Genomic DNA, 26,834 nt, shown 5'->3' with positions numbered 1-26,834 from the left:
TTTCAGAACTGTTCAAAGGCATGAATGCACAATCCATCCTCCAAAACTCTGACCAACAAATGTTACACGTCACATCCTTTCTGGTTACAACGAAAAGAGAGAAAACGCCCATCAGTGTTTTTAAATATTTTTATAATCTCTTGATGAATTTAGTTTGTGAATAAAAAAAATGAACAAAAGTGTTTCTATTATCAAGGCAAAAAGTTTGAATATAACACAATTTCCTTTGCAGTTTTTGTCTCCTCTCAGTAACACGATTCCAGCAATAAAATACATCCAAGTGAAGGCAGCATGTTAGCTCTGATTAGAGAGACAGACCTGTCCTCCTGCTCCTGGGGTTTCCAGAAAGGAACTCAAACTATGCGCCCGACTGTAACTGAAGACGACCTCCTCCCCTGCTAAAGTGCAATGCATCTCTCCCAACGCTCGCGAGAGATTCTGGCCTAGACGGGTTACCTTTCTGCGCCACGCGGTGATTGAGCAGGCTCCTACGGCAGTGGCTACAGGCTGCCCAAGTGCCAACAGAACTAGGAGTGCGCTCAGCTCACCGGCCTGACGGGGGAAACAGAAAGCATCACTGTTTGGCTAGGGCCTGTCAAGTACCTCAAATCACGAACCATACCTGGACTGGACATTCGGTGCTTCCTGCTACTAGCAAACAGGCACAAGACAGCACAGCGGAGGAGCACTCGCCGTATCTGCTGGAAGGCCACTGTCCAGATGGGACTTTGCTCGGCACAATCAAGCCCGAAGCTTCTTCTGGTGAGCCGCACTTCCTGGGATAGGCAAGTCAAAGGCATTCATAGAGAAGGGGGCAGGAGTGGGCTTCATCGTGGCACACAATCCAACTATTAGAGGTGGGCATCAGAGAGGGCATTCAGGGGCAGAGCACTCTGTATTCAAGGGGACGTCTCAATGCCCACTCTTTTGAAGCAGTGTTTTGGGAACATTCTGCTGGTAAGAACACTTAATGGGAGCCAACCATGTTCCTATTGTAACATGAAGACAACATGGTTGAGGTAAAAGTGGGACGGATGGCAGCAGTAGATAAACCTATCATATACGGGATTTGCAGAGGACATTGGGTCATCCTGCTTAGGGCACATTATAACATAGTGTCTTAAAGGATCGCCTATTCTATAGTCTCTAAATAATATTTATATACGTTATACGGCTCGTTACATGTCGGGAAAGGCCATGGGGTTTCTAAGCCGACATTAAATATTGAATATGTATAAACACGGCCCCTGAACCATTTTCTGACGAGGGTTTCAATGCACAAAGGGTGAGGGCCACAAGAGCTACAAGGAAGCAAAGCTCTTGTGAATGGGGCCTCTGTGGACAAGGACCCGGGGAGGAGGCAGAAGATAGGACCTTTGCTGCTTCATAGCTCGAATTCCTTGCGCAGCTTTTCAATTCTATCTCGGCAGGTTTATGCTTTTTATTTATTATGTAACAGACACAAACACACATCCTTGGTAACTGCCCCCTTCTTAAAACCACACAGACAATATTGACAAGCATGAAACAGAATGGAGAAAACGAGAACATAAAGTAAAAGAAACCTCCTGAGAAAGCCAGGAGAATACCAATGACTGGTTTACAGTACTCGTCAAACACACCAGAAAAAGAGTCCATTTTCTTGTGTTAAGGTATTTTTTGACACTAAAAAGTTTTTTTCATTTAAAAAGTCAGCAGCAATCAGCCATTTTGCTCAAAAAGATAATTTGTAGTGTGTGTTTTGCAATCTTCTCATTTTTGAGAGGTACATTTTAGTTTCCGTTTAAATTAAAGTAGAGTTTGCGTTTCCCAGCACGCTTTGAAGTGCAGAGTTTGAACGGTTTATTGTTCATGCCCACGATTCCCTGGGGGCAGACACCCTTTTTTGTGGCAACGTTGCAGCATACAATTTGCGTAGTCCCACTAAGCTTGTTCTTCCTGTGTCACCAGGAGGTTGGTAGCCAGGTGGGTCCATGAAGACACTTCAACAGAGCAGACATGACACTTGAGAAGAGCAGACAGTCCACTCTTTGACACTTTGCCTTGATGCTTAGTACAAGCTTAAATAATATTTTAGTGGGGATGGAAAATTACTTGGCAAGCAACGTGTTCCTAACATTGCAACCCACCCTGTACCCAATGAGTAAAAGAGAAACAGACGCTGCTGTCCTCACGCCCCTTGTATGCTTCACTAACAGTACAAATCTGGCGAACAGGGGGGTGCGTTTATGTACTGCCCCAAATCCTTATATGCCGACTGGACCAGGCTTCGACAGCACATCTGCTGACTGTTAGAGAGGAGACTTATCGTCCACTTCAAGTGACAGGGCAACGAACATATACTTACAGTACAGAGCAGCAGAATCAGGGTCACTGTAATTGAGAACCCCTCAAACATATGCCTCCACTGACCCACTTACGATTGGTAATGGAACCTTCTTCCCCAAGAAATGGGATCTGTTTCTGTGGTCAAAGCTACTTTGTACACTGCTGGTTGAATGCCTACACAGCATGAGGAGGTTGGCGAGTTGTGAGCAAGAATAACCAATGACTGTGGAGGATGACCGGATGCATGAAGGACAGTGGCTAGTACTGGATGGGGAAGGAGACTTGGATATTTGCTCAATTTTAAACAGCACTTACAACTCGTTTTTTCCAAGACCTGTGGCAACTGAATGTTTTGGTAGAACTACTACTTGAAAGCTGGAAAAGAAGCTGAAACTTATTGGGAGACGCATACCTTTTCTTATTATGGAACATATTCGACCTCAAGGTGCCCAAGCATGTCCACGTTGCAGGCAAAAGGGTTTTGCGAATATGAGCTACAACTAACAACGCCCTTTTCGAGTAAGTCAGTAGAGATTAGTAAGATCCGCTCATGCTTAACACAGAGCACAGGACACGTTTCTTGCATCTCGCTACCACTGACCCCTGCTTGAGATTTACAAAAGCACCTGCTATGCAGCAGCGACGGATGCAGACATGGGAATGCTCTAGCCTGCATGGATATTCATTACCAAAGCATGCTCATTCTAGTCAGGCTTTGGCAAAGGACGGTCGGGGACATAGAAGGCATGAAAGGATATTCTATTTCCTCAAGTCTTTACCCAGATGGCTCTTGATAACAGTACTCCCTTCAGCCCAGACTCCCTCAGTTAAAATAACTTCTTGCCTGTTTAAAAGCACAAGTTTTTTTGCAAGATATTGATCGAACCAAAGACTGGTCATTAGTGATAATTACCTAAATGAGTGCCTTGCCTTACCCAGTCTCTCTCGATGCAGGGGGCAAATATTACATGTGATGTGTAGCGGGCCTCTATAGCTCTCAGTTTGACTCTCTGGGTGGTTAGGAATGAGATACATGGCTCGGGAGAAGCAAACCACTGGAAAACAGGGATCAACTTTCCACACAAGGGCAGTGTAAGATTCAGACACTACAAGAATTTCCTGCATGGTCGTACCATTTACACACCGTTCAAACTGCTTAGAGTAAATTGACATCCTGTAAACCAGGGGAAAGTTAGAGCGCTGAGCATACGGAGGGTAGAAGGGCTGCACTGCTCAATTCTAGTCGTTAGATTTCCTGGAAAGGGAATTCTTTCTAGGAAAAACATTTACTAATCAGCAATTTAAGAATTACATTTACATATGACAAACCCCACTAGAATAGCCCCTATGCAACTCTGCAGAGCTGCGCGTTCACGTGTCCTAAAGTTGTAGCGCGCTCACAGCACTAACCAAGATGTGTGAAGCAAATAGGACCACCATGCCACAGGCAAAAAACTGTAGAGGAAAAAGGGTCAGCTGCCGCTATGGATGGTCACTGGTCCTCGATTGGGCCTGCCAGCTGAGAACAGATATTTCCGCAAAAGCCGGAAACTGTCAGACATGTTCTCACGCAGTGTGTTAAATTGGGACCCTTGTACATGTGCAATTTGGGAGGTATGGTGAATAGCTATGAAAGAATCTTAGCAGATTCCTTTTGGGATTACTGCTTAAACACAGACACTGTTTCTGCACAAATTGCCTTACATCCTGTATGGCTGCACGTGCAAACCCTGCTGGTTGATTGAGGGGGTTCACTGCAGGCGCAACTATTCTATTGGTCCGGGAACAATTTAGAATTAACTATATGCCTGCAGTGGGGATGGTAGGCGTGATGATAGCCCTGGATTTGATAAGTCGGGAGTGTGGGGTGATGGCAATAATAGTTAAGTGGTGAGACATGAGATGAAGTTCGGAATGGCTTGGGATAATTATTGCCTCTGGTATGATTTCTATGAGGTCCTAGATGCATGATTTTATGAGTATGACGACCTCATGAGTGTGTTTTTATGTTTATTACACTGTGAATCTTTTAATGTATTTGATCATTTGGGCCATATTGCAGCTTAATGACACCAGGAGCACACTTAAAATTCGAATTTGAATTTTAAATGTGAATTGAATTCGTACTATTCATATGTTGTACGAATTGTAATTATGATTACTGGTTGGTTGACTGTATGTTGATTCATTTTATTTTGTGTAAAGTTTTTGATCGAACTAAACCACAATAAATAAATTAATTAATAATGCCTTTAGATAGCAATTTGACAGAAAAATAATCGAGGGAGAACCTTACTCACTGGGATCAATGGCTAGCAGCATCTCTGGATTAAAGTTGGAGAGACTGCAGTTTCAGTTCAGACCCGGGAGTTGAGACAGTTGCAGAGGGGATGGGGTGTCTCGCTTCAGGCCGACCTCCCCTTACAGGTCAAGATAAATGTGAATCTACTGGTTGCTCATCTAAGAAGAGAGGGGGCTACAAGAGGTCCGAGTTAAAATTCAGGCTGGGAAGAAAAAGTAATCTAATTTCGGCTTAGTGACAGAGTGGAGCCCCACACCAAGTAAAGGAAGGGGGTAAGCATATTGTGCCTAAGTGCTTGGACAGGAGACGTATATCCACGAAAATCCAGGCACTAAGAAGTCTCAAGCCATAATGGTTGGGATCAGAAAGGAACATTATTCTGTGGAGTAAACAGAGAATCAAGGCTGTCACTTAAGACCAGTAAAAGATCAGGGTGAACTTCAGTTTGATAGCCAAGCCTGAATTTTATAACAGGCTCTGGTGTATGGTTTAAAAACAGAAACTCGTCTGTCTTCTTGCTTGAATGAGAGTCAAGTAAATATACATATATTCCGTTTGTTATATGGCACTTTAGGGGGGAGGAGGGTGCTGTTTCTAAGGGATACCAATAAACAAACAACTCCTTGCCAAGCGGAGGTGGGGTTCTCTCTAGCGCCAGGATAGGAGGCATGGAACGCAGGACGCGAAGTGTCAGGAACAAAACTAGCAGCACCCTTATGCCCTCGGGCCCTCTCGGCGCTTTATAAATAAATGCATCGAAAAGCTGCAAGTTGGTCTCCTGCACTATCTGCGGAGAAGAACCTCTTTGCTCAACTTTTCAGCGTGGTCACTGCTTTTGCTAGGTAGGGGACACAAGAAGTCTCGTGGTAGCAGGCCCCAGGGACACCCATGCTTAAATGGCAAGGCGTGAAGTCTATTCTCACTTAGGCCAGCACTGTAGAGCGAGACAGCGAGTATTAGTAGAATTAAACAGGAACTGCCTTTTGATGAGAGCAGCAATGTTTTCGTCTTTCAGGAAACCCCCTACTCTTTTCATGGAAGCGTTATTCAGCTGTTCCCTGCACACAGCGACACACACGGCACTGAGGGCAGTTGCTACAGGGCCACAGCAGCAAAGGAGGTGAAAAAGGGCACCGGGCATTCCACTATACCAATCCAACTCGAGCTTCCCGCACACGTGAGCGGGGGGGATTTACACGCACCAGTCCTCGCCAAAGCCCTGATAAGGAGAATTCCACACATGCTGGGCTAATGGAGATTGGTTTACAGCTGGCGAGGAAAGCTGGCCGCAGACGATAATGGGATGCTGAAAGAGTAGTGCTGGGACGGGGGTCGTGGAATGACCGACGAATTGACGAGCAGCTCTGCTGTGAGTAAGAAGCGAGTATGAGCAGAGAGGGCGGCGTGCAGCCCAGTGACGAGGGAGACTGCCCTGGGGTGTGGGCTGTGAGCAGTGGGCTGCATGCCTTCCTGGAAACGCCTCCCAGGGTAACTAGGAAGCCATCTGAACAGCAAGCCCGCACCACCCTCCACTCCATCAACAAGAGGGCGATACAAAGGCCATACAGTTCGGTCAAATCAACTAGACAACCACTTGAAAATAACCCTTTATTTGCAGTGTGAGACAGCTTCGTGTTATTTGGATTCCTGGCAGCACCTGAGACTTGGCGCAAAGAACACCACCAAGTTAAGAACACAGGTGTTTGGCAGGGCTCCTCCTTTTCGACCTACCTTTAAGGTTCAGTCCCTTTCTACAGTGACATCCCATTTAGTTTAGGATAACCCCTAGTCCACAAGCTCCACATTGCTTTTATCCGCAAGGCCCTGTGCCATTCTGCTTACCAAAGGGAGCAGAGTTCAGCTCCCCAGGTACTTGTTATTAGGAAAGAGTAGCAGGCATGGGCCATGCCTTTTCACAGATCGGGGCTGGACGGGCATCCGCAGGACACACCCCATCCAGAACTGGCCGCAGGCATCAGCGGATTCACTGCTAAAGGGAAGCTCAGTATTAGAGCGTGCTGTATAGCTATTCTTAAAGCATTGGCCTTGGCACACCTGTTTGCAGAGGCCAGGTGCTATGCGCAAGAGGGATGGATGCCTTTACATGAATGTGAGTCGACAAGGAGGACTACTCCAGCTGGCAAATAACGCTAGCAGAGCCAGTCTTACCGAAGGAAAGGTCACTTCTGGCGAACCCCGCTCTACTTTTCTCGCCTCCTGAGCTTAAGATGAGAAGACATGTGCACCAGCAAAGCTGAATTGAGAGCTGCCAGACGGGTAAGGACAACCAGTAAAGTCCAAAAGCAAGTCTTTTGCTGAAGCAACTTTCCCCTGACGGGGCCTACTCTCTCATGGGTCCCACGCGCTGGAATAACTGCGTTGGCCGGAGCATTCCCTGAAGGTCACCGTCGCAATAAAGCGTGGAACATCCTCTCCAATCAGTTTGGATGTGTGACAATTTGAGTTTTGCAGTATCCTTGGGAACTGTAAACCCATTACCTTCTGTAGTGCCGGGAAAGTCCTGATACATTATGTCTCCACCACTCTATGTTATAGCCAGGCCCATCACCTTGAAAAGGGCACCACGTGCAATGTGAGCTCAATGCTACCTAGGTCACCCCGTGCATCTCACAAATGCTGTCACAAGTGGACACTTCATTTTTCCATAAAAGCCCCGCGTGGCCAACGCTAGCTAGACGCCCTTTGCTTTAATGACCATCGCAGACATGTCTGTGTGCGCATGCTCAGTGTCATGGATCACTGACGGCAATGCCATCTGATCATGGGCCACAGTACAGCATTGGACATACTCTAAAAGCACACTTCATTAATGCAGAGGTCTAATTCATGCTTCCTCATTGCATATGTCAGACAGGGGTGACCCGGCAATCTTGCGATGGCACGCAACCTAACGGCAAACCCATTTACTGTGTCACAGTGAACGGCAACTCCTCAATGGCCATGACAGGAAAACGCGTGGAAGCATGTGCAGTGTCATGTCACTTGGAATACGGTTTGACCTACCAGCAAAGTGATGTTCCATGAAGAGAAAGACCCGTTTAGCATGTTAAGTGACAGGGTACGGTATGGGCAAACCCTGACTCATCTATTTACACTACCGTTGGAAGACTTGTTGTGTCCGGGCATATTGCAGGCAATAGTGTCAAAGAGTGCAGCGTTGGAGCCCCTCTCAGGCAAGCTCAGTGTCACACACTTCATGGGAGCGGATTCTAAAGTATGACTCCTCAAAGCTATCCATTTAATAACACTCCATAGGCCAGAGGATGAGCGCCCACCTCCCCCCACCCTCCCCTGTGCTCGGTGGCAGGTAAGGGCTTAAGTAAGCATTACTCGTCAAAAGATTAAAAAGAAGTGTTTTTAAAATCAGAAACAAAAAAAAAATATACAAATTCACCCTTTTATCTCCTGACCAAAAAAGTAGCGTCTCTATTTGCTTTTTTCCTTATCTGCTGACCCATAGTAGGTTGTGAGGCATCCTGGGGACCCACAAAAAAGTCAAGCTGTACTTAGAAAGGCAGTTTTGAAGTTGAAGTTTTTTAAGGGCATATGCTGGAAGGTCTTGGCAGAGGAGACTTGGCGCTGGAGCTCTGCTTTGGTAAAAGGTGCACCAAAAGGTTGATTTTGGTTTTGGTTGGGGTTTCATCTCCCTTTCCCATGATGCGTGCTCAATGGACAAGGCTGGCAGGGCCGCTGCTCCCTCTCAGTAGTAGTGTGAGGTCACGAAGACTCCTCCAAGGCGTTCACCACCTGCTCCAGTATATCAGGACAATGATCCGCTATTTGCTGCAAGATAGTGTTGGCAAACTCCTGCAGCTCGGCGCTCTCCCGCTCACACCGCTCCAACTCATCATTTAGCTGCAAGACAAAAAGAGACAACTCGGTCACAGAATCATGAAAAGGACAACAAGCAAGGACAAAGTCAACAGTTTGGGCATTTGTGTAGGCATGGAATAGGTATTTGCCTGGCACTGCCATACAACTTTTTTTTTAATCAATGCTGGTTTTTTAATAAGACTGCAAGCAACAGATTTTGTAATACACCAGTTTCACATTTATAGCAGCAGTTAAGCCATTAACTATCAGCAGACTGCTTAGAAGAAATAACACGGACAGGCCCGAGTCTGATGTCACTGCATGATAGAGCTAGCTGAAAAGAGATTCCAAAAGGATGTGTTTTGGGTGGGGAGGAGACAGCAGTAGGTACAAATGGTCCTGGGCATTAGCATGGCCATGGGCAGTTAATGGGTGGGAAAATAACCAAGAATCTGCAAGCTGTGCGATCCTACTCACAGGCCATTTCCCTCCTAGCTGTACTGCAATGCAATTGTTTAGGCTTATAGGGGGCACCTTATCACCACCTAGAAGCCAAACAAAAAAACAGCAAGCTGAACAGAGGATGGGGCTCAGGGCGTAGAGACAAGGCAGCAGAGGCTAACAACCCACTTTTCTTTACAGAAGAACTCATGGGGAAGGTCCACAAGACGTGGAAGTGTCCTCAGCGGGCTGAGTGAATGTCTCCGGACCAGAACCATGGTGCCAATGCTGGGCTTTCCTTTTACTAACCACTATAATATGATTATTTGGTCCAATCGCTCGGACTGCTTGTGAACAAAGACCACAACTCCAAAAACGGAGAGATGGATTAAAAAAAAAAAACACACTGCCCAGGAATAAAAATAGTGCACTGGTGACATGGAGCCCCCTGATTAGCTCACTCTATCATATGGGCTGGGTAGGACACAGATGAAAGGCTGCCCATTAGATTCTTGGCCGTTCCTTGAGACCTCTATTTATCCCTAAGCGTGCAAAGCAAGTTCAAAAGCTGCTGAGCCAAAAAACACAAAGGCAATGGACGCTAGAAACCCAGTAATCTCCCTCTGAACCCTCGGCTGAGGCAGAAACAACTCAGACGCAACTCTGCAAAGCCTAATCCGCAAACTCAACTGCCGATCAGTTTATTAGCAGCAAGCTGCCATCTAAATGGGATCCAGAGTCAGGCTGCTCCAGACAAACTCTTCCAGACCCGGCTCATTTGCTGGACGGCATACAAGAGCGAGTCACGAAGACTAATGAAACATAACCCATGACGTCTTCCCTGCTATTGTAATCTAATGAATCCAATGAAAGTTCTCATAATCGAATGTATGAAGCTTTGAGCAAACTGTGTGTGCGACATGTCTCCAGCCTAGGCTGTATAGAAACAAGGGGACTTCACACCACAAACCTGCCCTCAGTTCCCAAGGAAAAGGTGTGGACCGAATCTGAAAGCAATCGCAACTTGGTCAACAATTAAATGACCCTGGTAAGATAATCAAGAACAGCTGGCTGAATAGAAGGGGCAATATTACACGCTTTCCCTGATCATCCATCTGTGTAGAAGCTGGCTGTAGATATGCACACGTGGACAACACAAAGATGAATTTACCCAAAAAGTCTCATTGAAGAATGAAGTTAAACAGTAATAAAGGGCTGGGCGAGGTTGATGAATGGACCAGGCAATCTACACATTGAGGGAGGAATAGCATGTAGATTTTTGCGAAAAAGTCTAGCCTTTTCGAAATTAAAGCAATAAGGAAATCGTACGTAAAGACTTTTCAATCCCAATAAATGCTAGTGGAAAAGAAGAGCCGTAGATGAGTGATCAATGATGGCTCCTTGCATCTAAAGCTGCAAAAGACCACCAATGTTTGAAGGAAAGGGGGCCAAAAAGCTGGGCTGATACAATCACCCACGAACTGGAATAAGGTTCCACAAATTAAATGATATGCCTGTTAGTGATTTAAAAACAAAAAATAAAACCGTACTTTACAAATAACACAATACTTTTACATGAAACCTCCCTTGAACAACTGGACACAAATTATGTGGCGGCTGACCCATTAGAAAAGGACCCATCGCGAACAAAGCCGCTAATCGGGGAAACAGACCCACAAACCACAGCACTCACTGAGACAATTACACCCAGCGCACACCTATGAAAAAAGACAGAAACCTCCTGATTTTGGGGGTGTTAAGATGGCGTGCCAGGGGGATAGATGTTTTACAGTGAGATGAGAAGAACAATAAGAGTCAGAGCGTCATTACCTTTGATGTCAAAGCTAAAGAGGCCAACTAGCTCGAAAGACAGAACAGAGCGTAGGAGAACTGACCAGGTTGAAGGAAAAGACTAGACTTGAGTGCCTGCTAGGAACTTGGGTCCAAAGGTTAGAGTGATGTAGGCCTTAACAGGGGAAGTTGACGAGACGCCTATTGGGGGCTCTAACCCAGATGCTGGTGAGGATAGGGGGCGGGGTCCTCCCCGAAGGTACAGAGTTAGGGACTGATTTACTACACAAAAGCACAAATAAGAACCCATGGGGCAGGAAGGGAAGCTATAGGTTTCTCCCCAGCAAAGCAGCTACAGGACCCGTAGCGCAACAGAGGTATGATACAGGGATTGCATCTTTAGCAGAGTCAAGGCCAGCACATCGCAGGTGCCAACACTATGCTGGAAAAATGTGACCAGCCCAAGACAAAGACAATCTCCAGGCAGTGTGAAAGGGCAGTATAAAGAACCCTGAGAGTACACGTGATTTGAATGACAGTCTCCCGGGTGTGGATGGCCCATAAAGTTGAGATGTAGAGCACACATGGACTGTGGACTCCAGTCCTTTATAGAAGGCTTTTCACCAATCTTCCTTTACCCCTCCCTCCTTCCTCACAGTGCCGTCTTAGAATCTTCATTTTGTGTCGCATCACTGCCCAGTAGATGTTACTCTAAACCCTTTACCCAGACAGTGTTAAATAAAAGGCGCTGAAAGATATCTGCAAGTTGGGTGTGTCTGTGTTATTCACGCTTGACATATGCAATCGTTTCAACTGTCCTTACTTGCCACATTCAGTCCTGTTGTTACAATGGTTCAACATTAGGTTTTATTATAAGGAAACGCATTTACCAACTCTGAACTCAGAATGGGTTTTCCCCTAGTGACGTCTCGAGTTGAAATATACCAACAGAACCCTCACCTGAATCTGAAAAGTAAAAATGTTTGGACGGACACATATAAAATATGTCACTACAGAGGCAAATTGTAAAACAGAATTTTGGGTGAATTGATATATTTTTTAATCTTTGATAATGATCAACTGATGGCGACTTTAGTTTAAAGTATAAAATATATAACCATTGGAGCACCCCCTATGCAACGCAGAGGACCAGAGCAACGACGGGTGGAAAGAAACTGAGACCGGGCTCTGGCTTTTCAGAGAGCATCCCATGCTCAGACTTGTCAGGGAACACTTCTGGCTTGAATTCGCAGTGAGCAAGTGCCATTTATTTTCCTTGATGGGCCTGCTAATCCCATCAGAGTCTGGATTATGTCTCCCGGCTGATGTTTGAGTGTATATATTGGGTCTTTCTTTTTTTAGGCTTTTTGATCCTACTGATCTCTGGGTCCAGGTCAACAAGTGTCTACACATACTTAGTGCTTGTACATGGCCCTAACCAAGCCCAGGCCACACTCGTCTTGCCGCCAGCCTTTGAACAGTACCTCTAGTCATCTTTGGCTCTCATGGCTTTGCCAATGCTAGCTTTCCACTTTGGATCACTGTCCATTTCCTCCTCTTCCTCCTCTCTGACCTACTTCAAACTCCCTACCTCTCCCTGCTCCCAAGGTCCTCCTACCTTCTCTCTCCATTACCTCCTTCAACCTCCTCCTGCTCCAATCTTCTTATGCCCCTCTGTCTCTCCCCTAACTGTTCTCTCCCTTAAATTACTTGCTTCCTCCTCCTCCTCAATTGCCTTCAAGCTGGAACCCGCTCTCTTTGATGGTTCGCTCCTCCAGCTTCAACCATTCCCTTATAATTGTTGCTACTACGACCTCCTCGACCTTGCCCTCCTCCATCTTTGTACTGTCTCCAAGGCTCTCCTCACCTCCTCTTCCCTAGCTTGCTTTATATGCCTCCTCTGTATTAACCTCAATCCAAAGTCTCTAACTGTGGCCCTGCCACGTTTTATATTTGGGCACATGGTGGGATTGGGGATATGAGGATTTTACCAGAGACAATTGGGTACTTTTGATGGTAGAAGTACCTGATTGGATGATGGGTCTATGGCCCTCAGTCCACATGTGCCCAATGGTGTTAGAATTACTAGCTGCAGCATCGCAATATAGCACAATAAACAGGAGCTCCACTACCTTAAAATCAGGTGACACGTCATGGCATCTGCCCGATTCCACCATGGTTCTCGTGGCTTTCCTGTCTACACACTGCTACCTCCTTGGGTTCGACTTGCAGAGCTCACACCTTTGTAATCTTTACCCTCCAGAGTCCTGCAACGAGTTCTTCGTCCACACTAGTGGATTGTGATCGAAGCTCTTTACTTTAAGATTCTGGGTCTCTAATCGTGCCACTATGACACAGGGCAGATTCAAAATTAAAATTACTCACCATAGTGACTAGAGTACTCATTGGGCCTCATTATGAGTTTGGAGGCAGCCATGGTGCTGTTAGCACCATGGCTGCCTCCAAACCGGGCTCCATTACCGGGTTCCTTCAATGAGGAATAACCGGGTCATTCCAACATTGGAGGACCCGGTAATTCCTCCTTGAAGGAACCATTCCCCATTCCCATTTGAGCCCGCATATGGCTCAATGGGAATGGGGATGGAGGTAATAACGGGCACATTGCAAATGGCCCTTTATTACCTCCTTCTTCCCCTCGCGGGACCCAGAAAAGATGTCTGGTTTTACCAGACGTCTGGTCCGGGTCCCGCAAAGGGAATCTCGTAATCGGCACTCACGTAATGAAGGGTGCCGGTCCCGTACCGGCACCCTTCATTACGTGAGCGCCAGGGTCGTAATGAGGCCCATAGTCATTAGTCCACTTTCCTCCATCCTCGTGGGCGTCCCCCAACCTGGAACCTTTGGCAGCCAAAAATCTAGCTTCCCCTTTAAATTTAGTATAGCACGCAGGGCGCAGTCTCAGGCATGGGAATGGCCTGACAAGGCCCTGCCCTCTGGCGCCTCACCTCAGTCCCCTTTGAACACATCGGATGCTCAGATACTTGGCTACGTCCATTACATATTAGCCATTGGCATTCTAGCAGAAGGCGGGTCGGACGTATGGAGTAAAGGGACCTCCGCTGGTTCGCTTCTGCATTGCTGTCCCCCAGGAGGTGGACTGCTGAAATCCAAATCCCCTCTATCAGGGCCAGGTGCCACTGTGCTTTTTCAGGTAAAACATTGTAGTAGGATTGTCCGTCCTGGCCAGAACAGACTTGTCACTGATGAAGGGCAAAATCTCCTTGAGGGCCAAGCCCACTGCCCTGAGCTCGAACAGATTGATATGCAAGAGGGCTTCCGTCCTGCACCATGTTCCATGAATCGCATAGCCCTCCAGAGTAGACTCTCCAGCCCGAAAGGGAGGAGTCTGTCGTCACCACCAGGGTAGGCGCTGGTCGGGTGAAGGGAGCTCCCACTCGAACAATGCCAGCCACCAGCGAAGATCGTGCAGTAGGAAAGGTGGTATTTGGACCCTGTTTGACTGAGATCCTGTCTCCTGATCCCAATTAGCCACCAGGTGGAGCAGGAGGCACCTCATCTCGAGACAAGAGTGCTGTACAGTGAGCATGCAGGAGGCTATCAGGCACAGAATGTGTTGGCACCACCATGCCAAGGTATGGTATTGTATTTGTCATTTATATAGCGCTCCTTCCCCGTTTGTATGGCCTCAATGCGCTTTGTGGTTGGAATGCCCTACGTGACCGCAGTCCATGTGCAGGAGGTGATAAGAGTTTGAATTAAATATGCCTGTGTGCATTTCTGCTGGGTTAGGACATAGGTGGTCTGGCTAGGCTCCTGTAAGCAGCCGAGGGGTCAGGCATGGAGGTGGGTGCTGATGGTGTTTAAGGATAGGGTTCTGGTGCTGAAGTTTCAATGTGTGGTCAGCTAAAACAATTTTTATTTTTCGTTGGTTGTCTCTGTACAATTGAGGTACGTCAGCGGTTTCAGTGTGGACGGCTACGCGCGCTGCTATGCCAGAAATAGCATAGCCGTGGCTGCATTCTAGGGTGCATGGATGGGTGGCCGTGCCTGTGGCCTGTGTCCACAGACGTGGTGTAAGGTACTGTCACCTTGGCTGTATTTCGACTGCTTTCTTCTTCTTCTTCTTGGTCCAGTGCAATTGGCTGGTGTCACCATTCATGGTCTCTCTGGAACAAAAGTCAGATCAGCGGGATATGGTGTGCCTCTGTGAACGCTGTCAGCATCAGTGGGGTATTGGTGGTTATGAGTCTTGTGCTTAGGAAGGAAGAGTTTGTCACGGTGTGCCGCTGTGAACACTGCCCGCATCCGTGGGGTATTGGCGGATAGGAGTGTTGTGTTTGGGTCTGCGTTTATGTGTGCCTATCAACAGTGTAGAATGTTTCAAGGGGAGGGAGGGAAAAGCCAGGTTTCAAGGGCCTTTCTGAATGCCAGGTGATTGTCAATGTTGCCAATGTGCAGGGGTAGGGAGTTCCAGATGGTCGGTGCTTGGATGGAGAAAGAGGATCCACCGAGTGTGGAGGAGTTATACTGTGGGACTACCAGGAGAGATGCTGCGTCAGATCTGAGAGTTCTTGAGGGTGGTAGTGGGTGATTGTCTTAAAGGAACTCCTGACCCGGTGGGTGATGCACATGGCTTTAAAAGGTTGTGCGTCTGTTAGGAAAGATTTCCATTTATGGGTAATTTTCCCTCCAGTTGTGAACCCCCCCAACTTTCTGCTTTTGTCTGACCATCCTAGCCTGACTTTTAGAAGTGGAGCCCAGCCTTCTGCTGTACTCCACTGGGCTTTTGCTCATTTTGTTATGGGGAACCTGACATGCCCTTCAGACTGACAGTACTGGGAGACTTTGTTTCCCTTAGTCTTTCACTTTGTGGCTATTTCTTAGCAACATTTAATCAGTGCACAATGTACCTTCCAGTAGAGTGCGCTGGGGTCCCTTTTTCATTTTTAAGACCCTAGACACCTTCGAAGGATTTTTGGTGAATGTACAAGTGTGTCCAGGACAGAGCTGGTGGCAGCAGTTACTTTTAAAGCATGTTTGACTCTTTTCTATGGTCCAAACCACGTTTACCGAATTTGGCCCAGGGCAGCGGCCAGTGCATACAAAGGCCATGCCACGGAGTCCTCTGTTCTGTCCTTTGGCCATTTTGCCCCTTTGCCTTCGCCAGGTCGAGCAAACCCAGGAATTTCCTTATTTGATTATGCAGATTCCTGCGCAAACCGAAGCTTTCGCAGGCTTCTGCATGCCTTGTGTGTGTGCCAAGGATGTGGGTGTCTAGTTCCAATACACATCCTGGGTGCCAGGATGTCTGCTATGCTGGGAGGACTGGGACCACTGTGGTCCGTGATTGGTCCATGTCTGGGATGGCTGAATATGAGCAGATCTCTTATTGGTTTCTCTTAGTTTGGCGCAAAGGATACTTTGGATACGAGAAGGCACATTACACCCATTCTATACACCCATTCTAGGTCGATCTTCTGAGTTCACACCGAACTTAGTACAGGAGCCACGTATCCTGAACCGAAGAAGCAGATCCGTGGAACTGCTGGTGACCCACTGGAAGGTTTGGCATCCTGACCCTGCTGTTGTCCCATCAAAGCCCCTGTTTCTTATCGATCACAGAAGGCCTGCAAGTGCGCTTTGACCCGTTGGAGTAGTGGGACTAACTACTCTCGGCACCTCCAGTTTAACCGGCAAAGAAGCCTTTTCGAAAGTGTTCCTGGACTGCCCAGTGAACTGACCAGCTCGTATGGGACCTTTGCTCTGGAACCGCCACAGTGTCGAGTTTCGAATTGAGCCTTTGGGGACTGTAAGCTTTTGGTAGAAGGCACTCTTCTGCCGTTTATCATAGTCCTAGTATTCCGAGGTCTGGTATTAGGAGAGTCCGCCTGAACCAGAGCATACGCGGTTCCCAGGTCGCCCCGCTGTGGCGACCATCTTCGTGGGTGCCTTGCTGCTGTACCCCCTTGTGCCCTAAAATGAGCTGCAGTGGAACTGGCCCGATCCCTTCACCAAATCGCCACTGCCCCGCCATGGAATGAGCCCCTTAAAACCTGGAAAGATGCACAACTGCGGGATTCGAATCTGCGAACGAACAGGACATGCGAAGTTTGGTCCGGAGTGCGTCGAGGGTCGGCGAGTACTTGCATCACTTACCGGTGGCCCCTGGCGCATCCATAGAAATTAAGTGTCCCTTGAGGGCCACTCTCCTTTGTGAAGGTAGCCTGTGCAACCATCCTATTCCCGATTCCTGGAAATCGCTCTGCCCTCTTGTGGAGACCCTCCATGAATAGTGGAACTTTATTCTTCATCACCTTTCCCCCTTCCTGCGACACTACAGCCCCTTGAAGAGAACCCTTGTGTACTTTGAACGCACAATCGAGTGCTGCCGCGCAGAAGGTACTTTCGAGCACAAGGCTGAACACTTTTTAGGGATTGGACTGCCTATTAACTAGGGTTTAAGTTGTTGAAGGGCTGCCTTAAGTATATTTACACAGTGTGACCCCCTTCTGTTTCAGGTTGTGGATATCTACTTGCTGAATATTCCTTTAGGCCTCGAGTTACTGTATGAATGTTTCATAGTATAGTGTTGAGTTGGTTTTGTTAGTATTGCTGTGGTTTCACTTGTTTGACTTAAAAGGCCTTTAATGAATGTATATGTATTTTTGATATATATATATATATATATACATACACCTGCCAGTAATTTCTGGTGTTGTTTGCTGTGTGTGCTCATTGTGGACTTTTGATCACCCTCACCCTTCCTGAGACCCAATCTTGACTGCCCCCAATGCTACCTTGATTGGTCTGGCTTGTCCAGAAGGTTACCCTGTTTCAAGAAACTAGGCTGGCCTTCTGAACTTCTGCCCACCAGATCAGAGTTCAGAAATCCATCTTAACATCGTCAGCCTCAGCCAAATGGGAGCCAGTGAAGGACTCTCAGTGTAGGGCTGATGTGGTCTCTGGGAGGTAGGTTAATGAGCAGGCGGGCTGCAGAATTTTGGATTCTTTGCAGTTTCCTTAGCTGAAACGCTGGTGTGCTTAGGTAAAGACAGTTTGCATAGTCTAAGCGGGAGAGGATGATGGAGATGATGCGGAAAAACAGTAAGTATAGGTGAGGTAAGGGAAGATATGCCTTAGGGTGCGTAGGTGGAAGAAACAGGTTCTGGAAACAGAGTTCACTGTTGGGAGAGGGATAAAGTCTGTGTCCGTGGGCATCTGACTTTTTTAACCGAGGTGGAGGTTGCCGGTGGGGTGGCTTAGGGATTGTGGCCAGGGAATAGGTTGGGGGAGGAGCAATGTTTTCCCACAGACCAGGATTTCAGTTTGTAGGGTTTTTGGGAACGTTCCCGATGTTAGGGAGTGGTTGAGGATTGAGCGTGTGATACTGCCTGCACAGGTTGAGGCTAGGATGTTTTTGAGTAGGGTGGGCAGGCAGGGGTCCTCAGGGGAGCCTGATGGGTGGCTTTGTGCTAGGATCAAGAGGAATTCCTGGTATGTGATTGGAGTGAAATCGGTGAACGTTTGTGTTGGAGGGGGATTTCGACTGGGTTTGGGCTGTGGGTGGGTAGGGGGGAATGTGCTCCAATTTGGAGATTATGGCGGCGTGTCTGTCGCTAGTGACATTGTTGAAGTGTTCTGATAAGGTATCACATAGGTATTGGGAGGTAGGTGGGGGGGAGGTTGGAGTAGGCTGGGGTGTTGAATTCGGAAATGATTCTAAGCAGTTCCTTGCTCAGGCTCAGAGAGTTTATTCGGTTCCCAATAGAATGCTTTCTTGTTTTTTGTGATTTCTAGTCTCTATGCTCTGGTTAGTCTTGCTAGGGCGTTTTTGTTCTGGGCTTTAGGGGTGGTTCTCCAGGTTGGTTCCAGCAGGTGCTTGACAGGTTTTTGTGATTTGAGGTTGTTGGTGTACCACCTGAGTGTGGGTCCTGATCTCTGAGAGGACCTTTCTGTAGGGGTGTAAGGGCGTTCGAGAGCCAGAGATCGAAGAGTTTGATGGGGGTGGCCCTTCCTGGAGGGTTAGTGCTGGGAGAGAGGAGGGAGTTGGCTAGATCTGGGGTGATAATGACTTTATTCCATAGTGGAGTGAGGGTTGGTGGAGGTTTGGCATGACCTTGAGTGTGAGCCGTGGTGGTCAGTGGTACAGAGAAGAAAATTTCTGAGTGATCAGTTTATCATAGGGCGCGTGGGGGCAGTGTTGATATGTTTGCAGTGGTGAAGATCGCATCAAGGGTGTGACTTTCAGTGTGGGTGGGTGTGGAGATGCGTTGTGTCATGTTGAATGCTTCAAGGTTGTCTATGAGAGATTGGGTCATTGGGTTTGAGGGTGAGTCAAACCAGATGTTGAAATCTCCTAGGATGCTAAGTTTTGGATGGAGATTGGGGATGGCTGTCAAGAGCATCACAGAGCGTGTCTGCAAAGTTTTTGTTGTAGCCAGGGGGTCTGTAGAAAAGTAGAAAGCTGTGCGAGGCAGAGGGTGAGATTTGGAGTTTTACCAGAAGGGATTCGTAGTCTGTGGTTTTGGCTCAGGTGTCCTTAATTATTAGTGGCAATTGGTGTTTGTGCAGTATCGCAAGTCTGCCACCCCTTCATTATCTGTTCCAAGCAATAATGTTGTACCTGGGTGGTAAGGCTTAGTGCGCAATGGGCTGCTAATCATCGGAAAACCAGGTCTCTGTGATGAACAGGGCGTCTGGACTTTCCTCTGAGATGAGGTAAAAGATGTGGAATTTGGCTCTAGAGACTGACCTGGCATTGATCGGGGCGCAGGAGAGTAGGTGTGGTATGTTTGCAGGTGCTGGATGGGTCTGGCTGCGAGTGGTAGGAGGGGTGGGAGTTGAGGGGGTGGGTGGTGGTGTGACCAGGCGGGCATTAGGGAGGGGGGGGTTGGTCCAGGTGGAAAGGGGTGGGTGGTGGAAGGTATGGGGTGGAGGTGTGCGGCATAGGTGTTTGACCAGGGGCATTCGGCGAAGAGGGGAATAGGGCTAGGACAGGATTAGGTGACGTTGGGGAGGTTTGGGCCATACAGTGAGGGGGAAGGGTATGGGATCTGGGTTGGAGAACGGGAGAAGCTACGAGAGGGGAGGGGATTAAGTTGGCGAGAAAATGCCCCACCGCCTTGTAGAGGGATATAAGCCTCTTGGGCGTGGGCAACATCTGCTGAACGGTAGTGTTCAAATGCGCCCCTAGGAAGATCAGTTCCTGAGGTGGGCACAACTGTGACTTCCTCTGATGGAAGGAGAACCACAGCTGATGGAGGTTATCCGCCGATCTTTGGCAGGAGTGCATCAACCCTTTGGGTGATCCTGCCCTCAGCAACCAGTCGTCTAGATAAGTGTACATATTATGGCCCTCCAAGGGGAGAAGGCCCGTCACTGCATTCATCAACTTCGTGAAGACACAAGGGGGCGAGTTTAGGCCGAAGGGCAGCTCTTTGTACTGGAAGTGGTACGACATAATCATGAACCGCAGAAACTTCCAATGCGGTTGATATATGGGTACATGCAGGTACACACCCTTGCGGTCCAGGGAACACATCCTGTCCCCTGCAGAGAGAGACTTGAATATGTGCACATGAGCAAATATCTTGAAGCGTTACAGTGGTAAAGGCAGATCTAGAAATGACATGTCTAGGACAACCCTCAGGCCAGCCTGGTTGTTCTTGGGTACAGCACAAATCCTAGAATAGTATCCGGAGCCCGTCTACAAGAGGAATCTGTACTATCGCCCGCATCTCCAAGAGCGAAAGGACCTCCCGTAAGAGAGCCGGGGACTGATCTGATGAAAATGAGGAGAGGCAAATGGAGGGGATGACTGAAGCCCGTAGAGACTACGGATAGGATCCACAGGTTGCTGAAAAGACGCTTCCAGGTTTCCTGGAATAGTGCCAAACCACCCTCCACAGGAGAGCAGTGTTCTCTGACCTTGACGTCACTGCTTCTTGGCGTCAGAGGAGGGGCAGAGGAGAGGGAGCAGAAAAACCTGTACAAGATCTTCTGCTGTTTCCTCCTGTTGTCGCTGGGCAACCGGTCAGGCCTTTGTGTACCGCAGTCCCGGAACCCCTTGAAGCCAGAAAAAGCGTGCAGGGCTTGAACTTAGTGCTGCCCTGGGACTAAGGGAAGAATTTCTGTCCAGGTTTTGTCAGGATGGCCAAGAGCTTGGCGGTTTGAGTAGGGGTTTTCTTCTTTGTCAACTTGCCATCGATTGACAAATGAAAAAGTTACATGCCCTTGGAGAATAGATCCAGGATCCGCTAATTACATGTCAGATAAAAACTTAGTGGCGCGCATCCACACCGTCCTTCTCATCTTGACCCCAAGGCACATCCCTCTGCTGGTTTTGTCGATATGGGAGACCAAAGACTCCATGAGGTCCTGCGCATGGCCCGGCATCTGCCAGACCGGCGTTGAAGGAGGCTTGGGGAGATCGGGCAGAAATTCCTAGAGCTCGAGCTCCCACCACAGCTTTTCGTTAGCCGCAGCCAAGAAGGCGTTTGCATTGGCTTGCCACAGATACAGTCCTGAGATGGAATAATAGCGCATTCCCAAAGACTCGAGGACTTTGTCCTCCTTGGAAAGACAACTGGAGGTGGCTCCCGTGGAGGAAGACGACGAAGACGATGGTTTAGAATACAAGGAGGCCGCAACCACCACTGAAGAATGAGGCTGTGGGTGGGAGGCCAGAAGGATTGGCTCCCTGTCCGTTATCCTCAACCTGCTGTTCAACTTCTTGGTCATCTGGGCGTTGACCCTGGGCTTTTCCCAGACTTTCAAGTCACTTGTAGGACATTCTTTTGGAGAGGGATGCCAAACCGGATTGTGGTGCGCTTACCCAATACCTCTGCAGACTCATGTGGGGCTTCCTCGGGCAGAGGGACCCCCAAGAACTCCATCAGGCCCTGAATGGATGCTGAGGGTCCATCGCCCTGGCTGTCATAGTCCCCTTTGTCGCCCCCCCTTTTCCACAGAGATCACTCTGGTAGGCGTTGAGCCCTCGGCCGGCTGGCCAATTGTCGAAACACCCTGACTAACGACCTCAGAGCGAGCTCCGGTAGGCTGGACGCCCTAAACACCTGTGCCGGTAGCCGTGCTGGATCGTGCCAAGGACAGACTCTTGGAGGTGGCACTCAACGATCCCTTACCCCCTGGAGTCGAAGAAGAGGATGAACTTGATTGCCCTTCCGTGAACAGCCAGGTAGGGGCCGCTCAGCTTGGGAGCCAGTAACCAGGATGGCCTCAGGTCTGTCCCTGGAGCACCCGGAAGAGCCCCCAGGCCCCTCAGCTTTGTAGCTGGTAACCTTAGAGGCCTCAGGCCTGCCAGAACCTGAATCTGAGGAGCCCTGATCCGTGGGAACCCCAGGGAAGAAGTTGCCGCACTGTGGAGCGGTGCTGAACAGAGGGCCTACCTTGTCTTGACGAGATGTGCTGGAGACAAAGTCCTTAAGGTGGGGCGGAGGAGAAGTGTGGAAGATCTCCCTCCACCGTGACAAACCATTTCTCAATGCCCTGTGACCAAGAGCGCTGCAAGCCGAACATGCGTCCCAGCGGTGGTCGGGCCCCAAACACTTAAGACAGAGTGCATGAGGGTCCGGGGCCAGGAGCGAGCGGTCGCATTAGGCACATCTTGGGAATCCTCTTGCAGCTAACAAGCGCTGGGGGAGACGAGGCACCAAATGGAAGTTAAATGAGATTGAAAAAACAAAAAGGGGAGCAAGCAGATAGCTAACAGAATTCTCTGCGCGGCTGCCAGATTCAACAGCATCTGTGCAGAATGAGAGGGACTGAGGTGAGGCGCCAGAGGGGGGGCCTCATCGGTGTGTTCCCACATCAGAGGCCGCGCCTCTACGCACTATACTAAATTTCAAGGGGAAACTCATTTTTTTCGCTGCCAAAGGTTCCGGTACCGTCCACATGTTAGGGGACGCCCACAAGGATGGAGGAAAGGGGACAGTACATATGAGTAGGTCAAGTGCATTCCTGACTGCTGCTGGAACACGAAGTGACAACTAGCAGAGTTTGCTTTTTAATCTTCTTCACTTCTGTTTTTAAACTTAATACTTGTATGCATTAGTCTGCTGACCCATACAACTTTAAATATAAAACATGCATGGTTGTGGCATGGATAGTTAGTTACAGCTATTCCTCTCGTCATAAATGAACTGTTCAATATCACGGTATAGTGAGTTAGGAGGTGGACAGAGAAATGTGTACAATAAGGAAAATATTTCCAATGAGTTCTAGTCACTTATGACTTCAATCCTAATTCATATCTAATAACTGCAATGGTTACGCAAGAATGTAAATTCAGAACTTTCTTCCATCTAAATGCTTCCAAATAATCCAGCTTCCTCAAAACCCATGATTGCATAACATAAAATCTATTGAAATGTTTTGGAACGACTTTGCCTTCATAAAAACAAGTGGCAGATTGAGAACGTACAAAATGTTCTGCTAATTGCACGCATTTGACCAGCCAAACAGTCCGTTTTTTGTTCCAAAAATTCCGGTATATGAATGTTACTAGGTTTGATTCAAATTGGAAATCCAAATAAATAAAATGTCCAGTAACACTTAATTTACCTTTGATTAAAATCCAAGTAAAATCTGTCACCGTCTTGCCGAAGTAAAGTGCATAATCTTTGTTTTGGCCGAATTAATTACCAAGGCATTTTCCCAGTATCAAGTGCAAATGCATTCAATAAATATTGGAGGCCTCATTGAGTGCAATCGAACAGTATAAAATCATCAGTGTATGACATCCAATAATATTTAAAAGCAGATATCTTTGGAGGTGCAAACGCGGTCATTAACAATTCTTCTGTAATATCGGACATGTGCGGGTTAAAGAGGCAGGGTGACAAAATGCAACCCTGCCTCAATCTAGTGTGAGTATATATTTTATCAGATAGCAAAGTCTGATGATCTAACCTAACCCGTATATTTGTTTTGTCATGTACCAAAATAAGTAATTTCTACCTTTTGCTTTATATCCTTGAACATCAGTAATTGCAGAAATCCTCATCTGAACATCCGTGTGTATTAACCTAGAGTGTCTTTTCACACAAAGTTCTGTGCTTTCTTTTAACTGGGTGGGTGTTTTTAGCTACTTTGTATTTTATGATTTGATTAGAAACTTGATTGGACATTCTTTTATTTTGGAACCCTTGTACTAATACTGTTTGATTTGCTACTATTATCAGCTCACACCCCTCCTGAAGATCTAGCCTGAGGTACCAGAAAAGTCAAAGGAGGTATAACTTTCGGGCTGTGGTTGTTCCACCTTTATGATTGGGATAACTGTTGGTTTAGTAGTAGAGTGAAGCTCATGTAAGCAATTTAGCCACTACTCATCCCTGTACTCCTAGAGAGCAGTAGTCATTTTGGTCGGAGTTACTGTCCTCCAACTTCAGTTTTGCAGCACTTTTATCTTTTATAGATTGACAAGCTTTGATTCTTCCCTGTCAGGCTGGCAATTCTCAGTGATAGTTCACCCCTGTTCCGATGGTAAAATTAAAAAAGTAGTCACAACTGTCACTTTGGTCCACATGCCCCCAGCCAATGTGACTTCGAGTGACTTAGCCATGTCCCCCGAGGCCATGTTCAGATTTTAACATTTTGAAGGGCTTTTATGTAAACAGGTTGCACCTCATAGGGCGATAGGCGGGAGGATCAGGCGTGAATCTATGAAAGCTATCAAAGCTGCAGAACTGGAGTTAAAGGTAAGTAACACCATCTTTTACAGATTCATATGCTTTTAATAGATTTCAAATGAAAACCTTCATACACATGCAGCAATGTATATAGAAAAAGAAGGAAGGGAATGAGGCTCACTTTATTAGAAGAGATGTTGCAGGACTGCTTGGCCCACTTCTGCATCTCTTCTTCACTGTATGTCCAGGTAGTAATGTTTTGTAAAGATACGGGGCACAGCCCAGGTAGCCCACTGACACCTGTCATGCAGATGAACTCCTGCCCACATTGCAGTGGTTGCTGTTAAAGCCCTCGAGGAGTGCTCACAGACACTTGTTGCTAGAAGTTTTATGGCCTTTTTGTAGCAAAAAGCGATTTGAGCTGAAATCCATCAGACAATGGCCCTGATTCACAGAAGCGTTTTACAATGGTGCAATCCCATTGGAAAACGTTATGTGAATCAGGCCCACTGCCTTGCTTGGAGGTGGGTCTCCCATTGCATGAGTGCTCAAACGACACATGGAGTTATGAAGTCTTTTTTTTACGATTGTGGGAAGTGTTGCTGAGGAAAGTTGGTTGGACAATGGGCACATTGATTTGAAACTGTGTAGGGACTGTGTGATGAAATTACTATTGCTCGGCAGAAGCACAAGGATGAGTAGTGGCTAACACACCAACTCAGCCCCACAATACTACTAAACAAGCTGTGATCCCAATCATAAAGGTGAAACAGGAACAGCCCGACAGGTATACCCTCCTCTGCCTCTTGTTAAGCCAGGTTGAGAGGCAGGCTCTACTTTTCAGGAGGGGTGCCAGCTTTCACAGATACAACAAAAACAGCACGGCAGTACCAAAATAAAAGAATGTCTAACCAGGTTGTACAAAAATAGGACCTTTACTTACACTAAGAAAAATACAACTAATAAAAACACTAATGGGCCACCCCTGTAAAGGAAAACACTGAAGCAGACTTTCAGAATAAAGGGCTCTATGGGTTAAAAGGCAGCAGTGCTCAGGCAAAAGATTTCAGCAACAAATTCAATGTTCAAAGGTAGGTTTTTCAAAAAGGTAAAGAAGGGAGCTTAAAAGTTACTAGAGTCCTTTAAGAAGTACTAGGGTGACAGGGCCTTTTCAAATACCTTATGTTTTTTCCTTTGGGGCTCAACAGCTTCGAGCTAGGTTTTCTGGCATCAAACCGGAAGTCTGGGCACCCAAGCCAGGGTTAAAGTGGTGAGTGGCGGCAACGTGATCAGTGCAATGCTGTTAGGCAGCAGCAACAGCTTATGGGTCGAAGACACTGGACAGCAAGCCAGGTCCTGTCTGTGTCACTGTAAAAGCGTTGGGTATGGAAAAGCGGAGACCAGTTGATTAAACAAAGCGCCAGGGTACAACAGCAATGTCTTGCAACTAGAAGGAGTTGGCGACAGACAGCGGTGTCGAGTTGGGTTTGCCAATAGACTTGGCGTGACTCAGCTGCAGAGACAGCAGAGCTTTGGCACTGAGCAAAACTCTTAAGACGCGATGGCAGCTGAGCATCAAGGTTGAAAAGGGACTCACACAATTCCCTTGCAGCTGCTGGCAAAGATGCCCAAACCGGTGGATGCAGGGAGAGCCATGGGTCACTTCCTTGGTTTTGTGGATGCTGGGAGACCCAGCCCAGGGCCTCAGGGGCAAGTGGAGTCCTTTTTTCTGCCCTTCTCAACCAGGAAGATTTGTAGAGAGCACTTGCACGGTTCGGTCACCTCCAGTGAACATGGCTCTGGGTACGAGTGTCTCAGATAGAGTATGTCTGTGTCCAGCCAGCCAGTCATTTCAATTAGGCACTTAAAATGCTTAGAGAGAAGAGCTCGCTCCTTGTTCGGAAGTCTGTCTTTGCATGTACGGCAGCGCACTTTGGAATAGACTGTGCCCCCAACAGAGCTGCCGGTGAAGCCTTATCTTGCAGTCCAAAGATGAATCAACAAAGGGGATGGGTCTCCCCATATATATGCAAAATGCTGTAACAGACTGATCCAGATTAAGACTGCTTTAACAATTACCCTTTGCCTGCTGATGTGCCCGCTGAGTGTGCTTTGTATGCAGGAAAGGACAGGAAGGTTAGGAACCCTTGAAAAAATCCAAGATGGTGAGACCCTTCTGACATCTGAAACTCTCCTCTGGGCTACTCTAGCCCCACCGCTACCTTGGTGTGAGAGGGTTATCGGCTTGTCTTTGAAGCACTGATTACCAGGGGACTACCTGGGGGGGTGAGGGGTTCATGTTCACTGGAGGAAAACGTTGACTGGCAGAGGGATCAAAGACAACATTTCCTGTGCTGGGACCCAAATTGTTGTTGTGGGTACAGCACAGCCAGGCGGCTAATAGACACCAAGTCCTGTCAACCATGAGTCTTTTAACCAAGCACACAATAATAGGTCATCCAAACACTTGTGGCAGTATACTTGTTTAATCTCAGTAGCCACCA

The 26,834-nt window shown here is 47.6% G+C and overlaps 1 protein-coding gene across 7 annotated transcripts in view; it reads right to left on the bottom strand.

Annotated features, from left to right (window-relative positions):
* Nucleotides 1–115: 115 nt before the first annotated feature.
* The window catches only part of ERC1 (ELKS/RAB6-interacting/CAST family member 1), a 2,866,486-nt gene continuing 2,839,767 nt past the window's right edge, over nucleotides 116–26,834 (bottom strand). For all 7 annotated transcript variants that reach the window (XM_069628613.1, XM_069628618.1, XM_069628615.1 and 4 more), the window contains one exon: nucleotides 116–8,506. In XM_069628613.1, coding sequence (XP_069484714.1) covers nucleotides 8,369–8,506 — 138 coding nt within the window. In that variant the 3' untranslated portion in view covers nucleotides 116–8,368. The remainder of the gene's footprint in view (nucleotides 8,507–26,834) is intronic.

The sequence above is a fragment of the Ambystoma mexicanum genome, chromosome 12, assembly GCF_040938575.1.
Source record: "Ambystoma mexicanum isolate Mex_15411 chromosome 12, UKY_AmexF1_1, whole genome shotgun sequence".
In the NCBI taxonomy this organism is placed as follows: domain Eukaryota; kingdom Metazoa; phylum Chordata; class Amphibia; order Caudata; family Ambystomatidae; genus Ambystoma; species Ambystoma mexicanum.
This window is presented reverse-complemented; position numbering and strand designations above follow the sequence as displayed.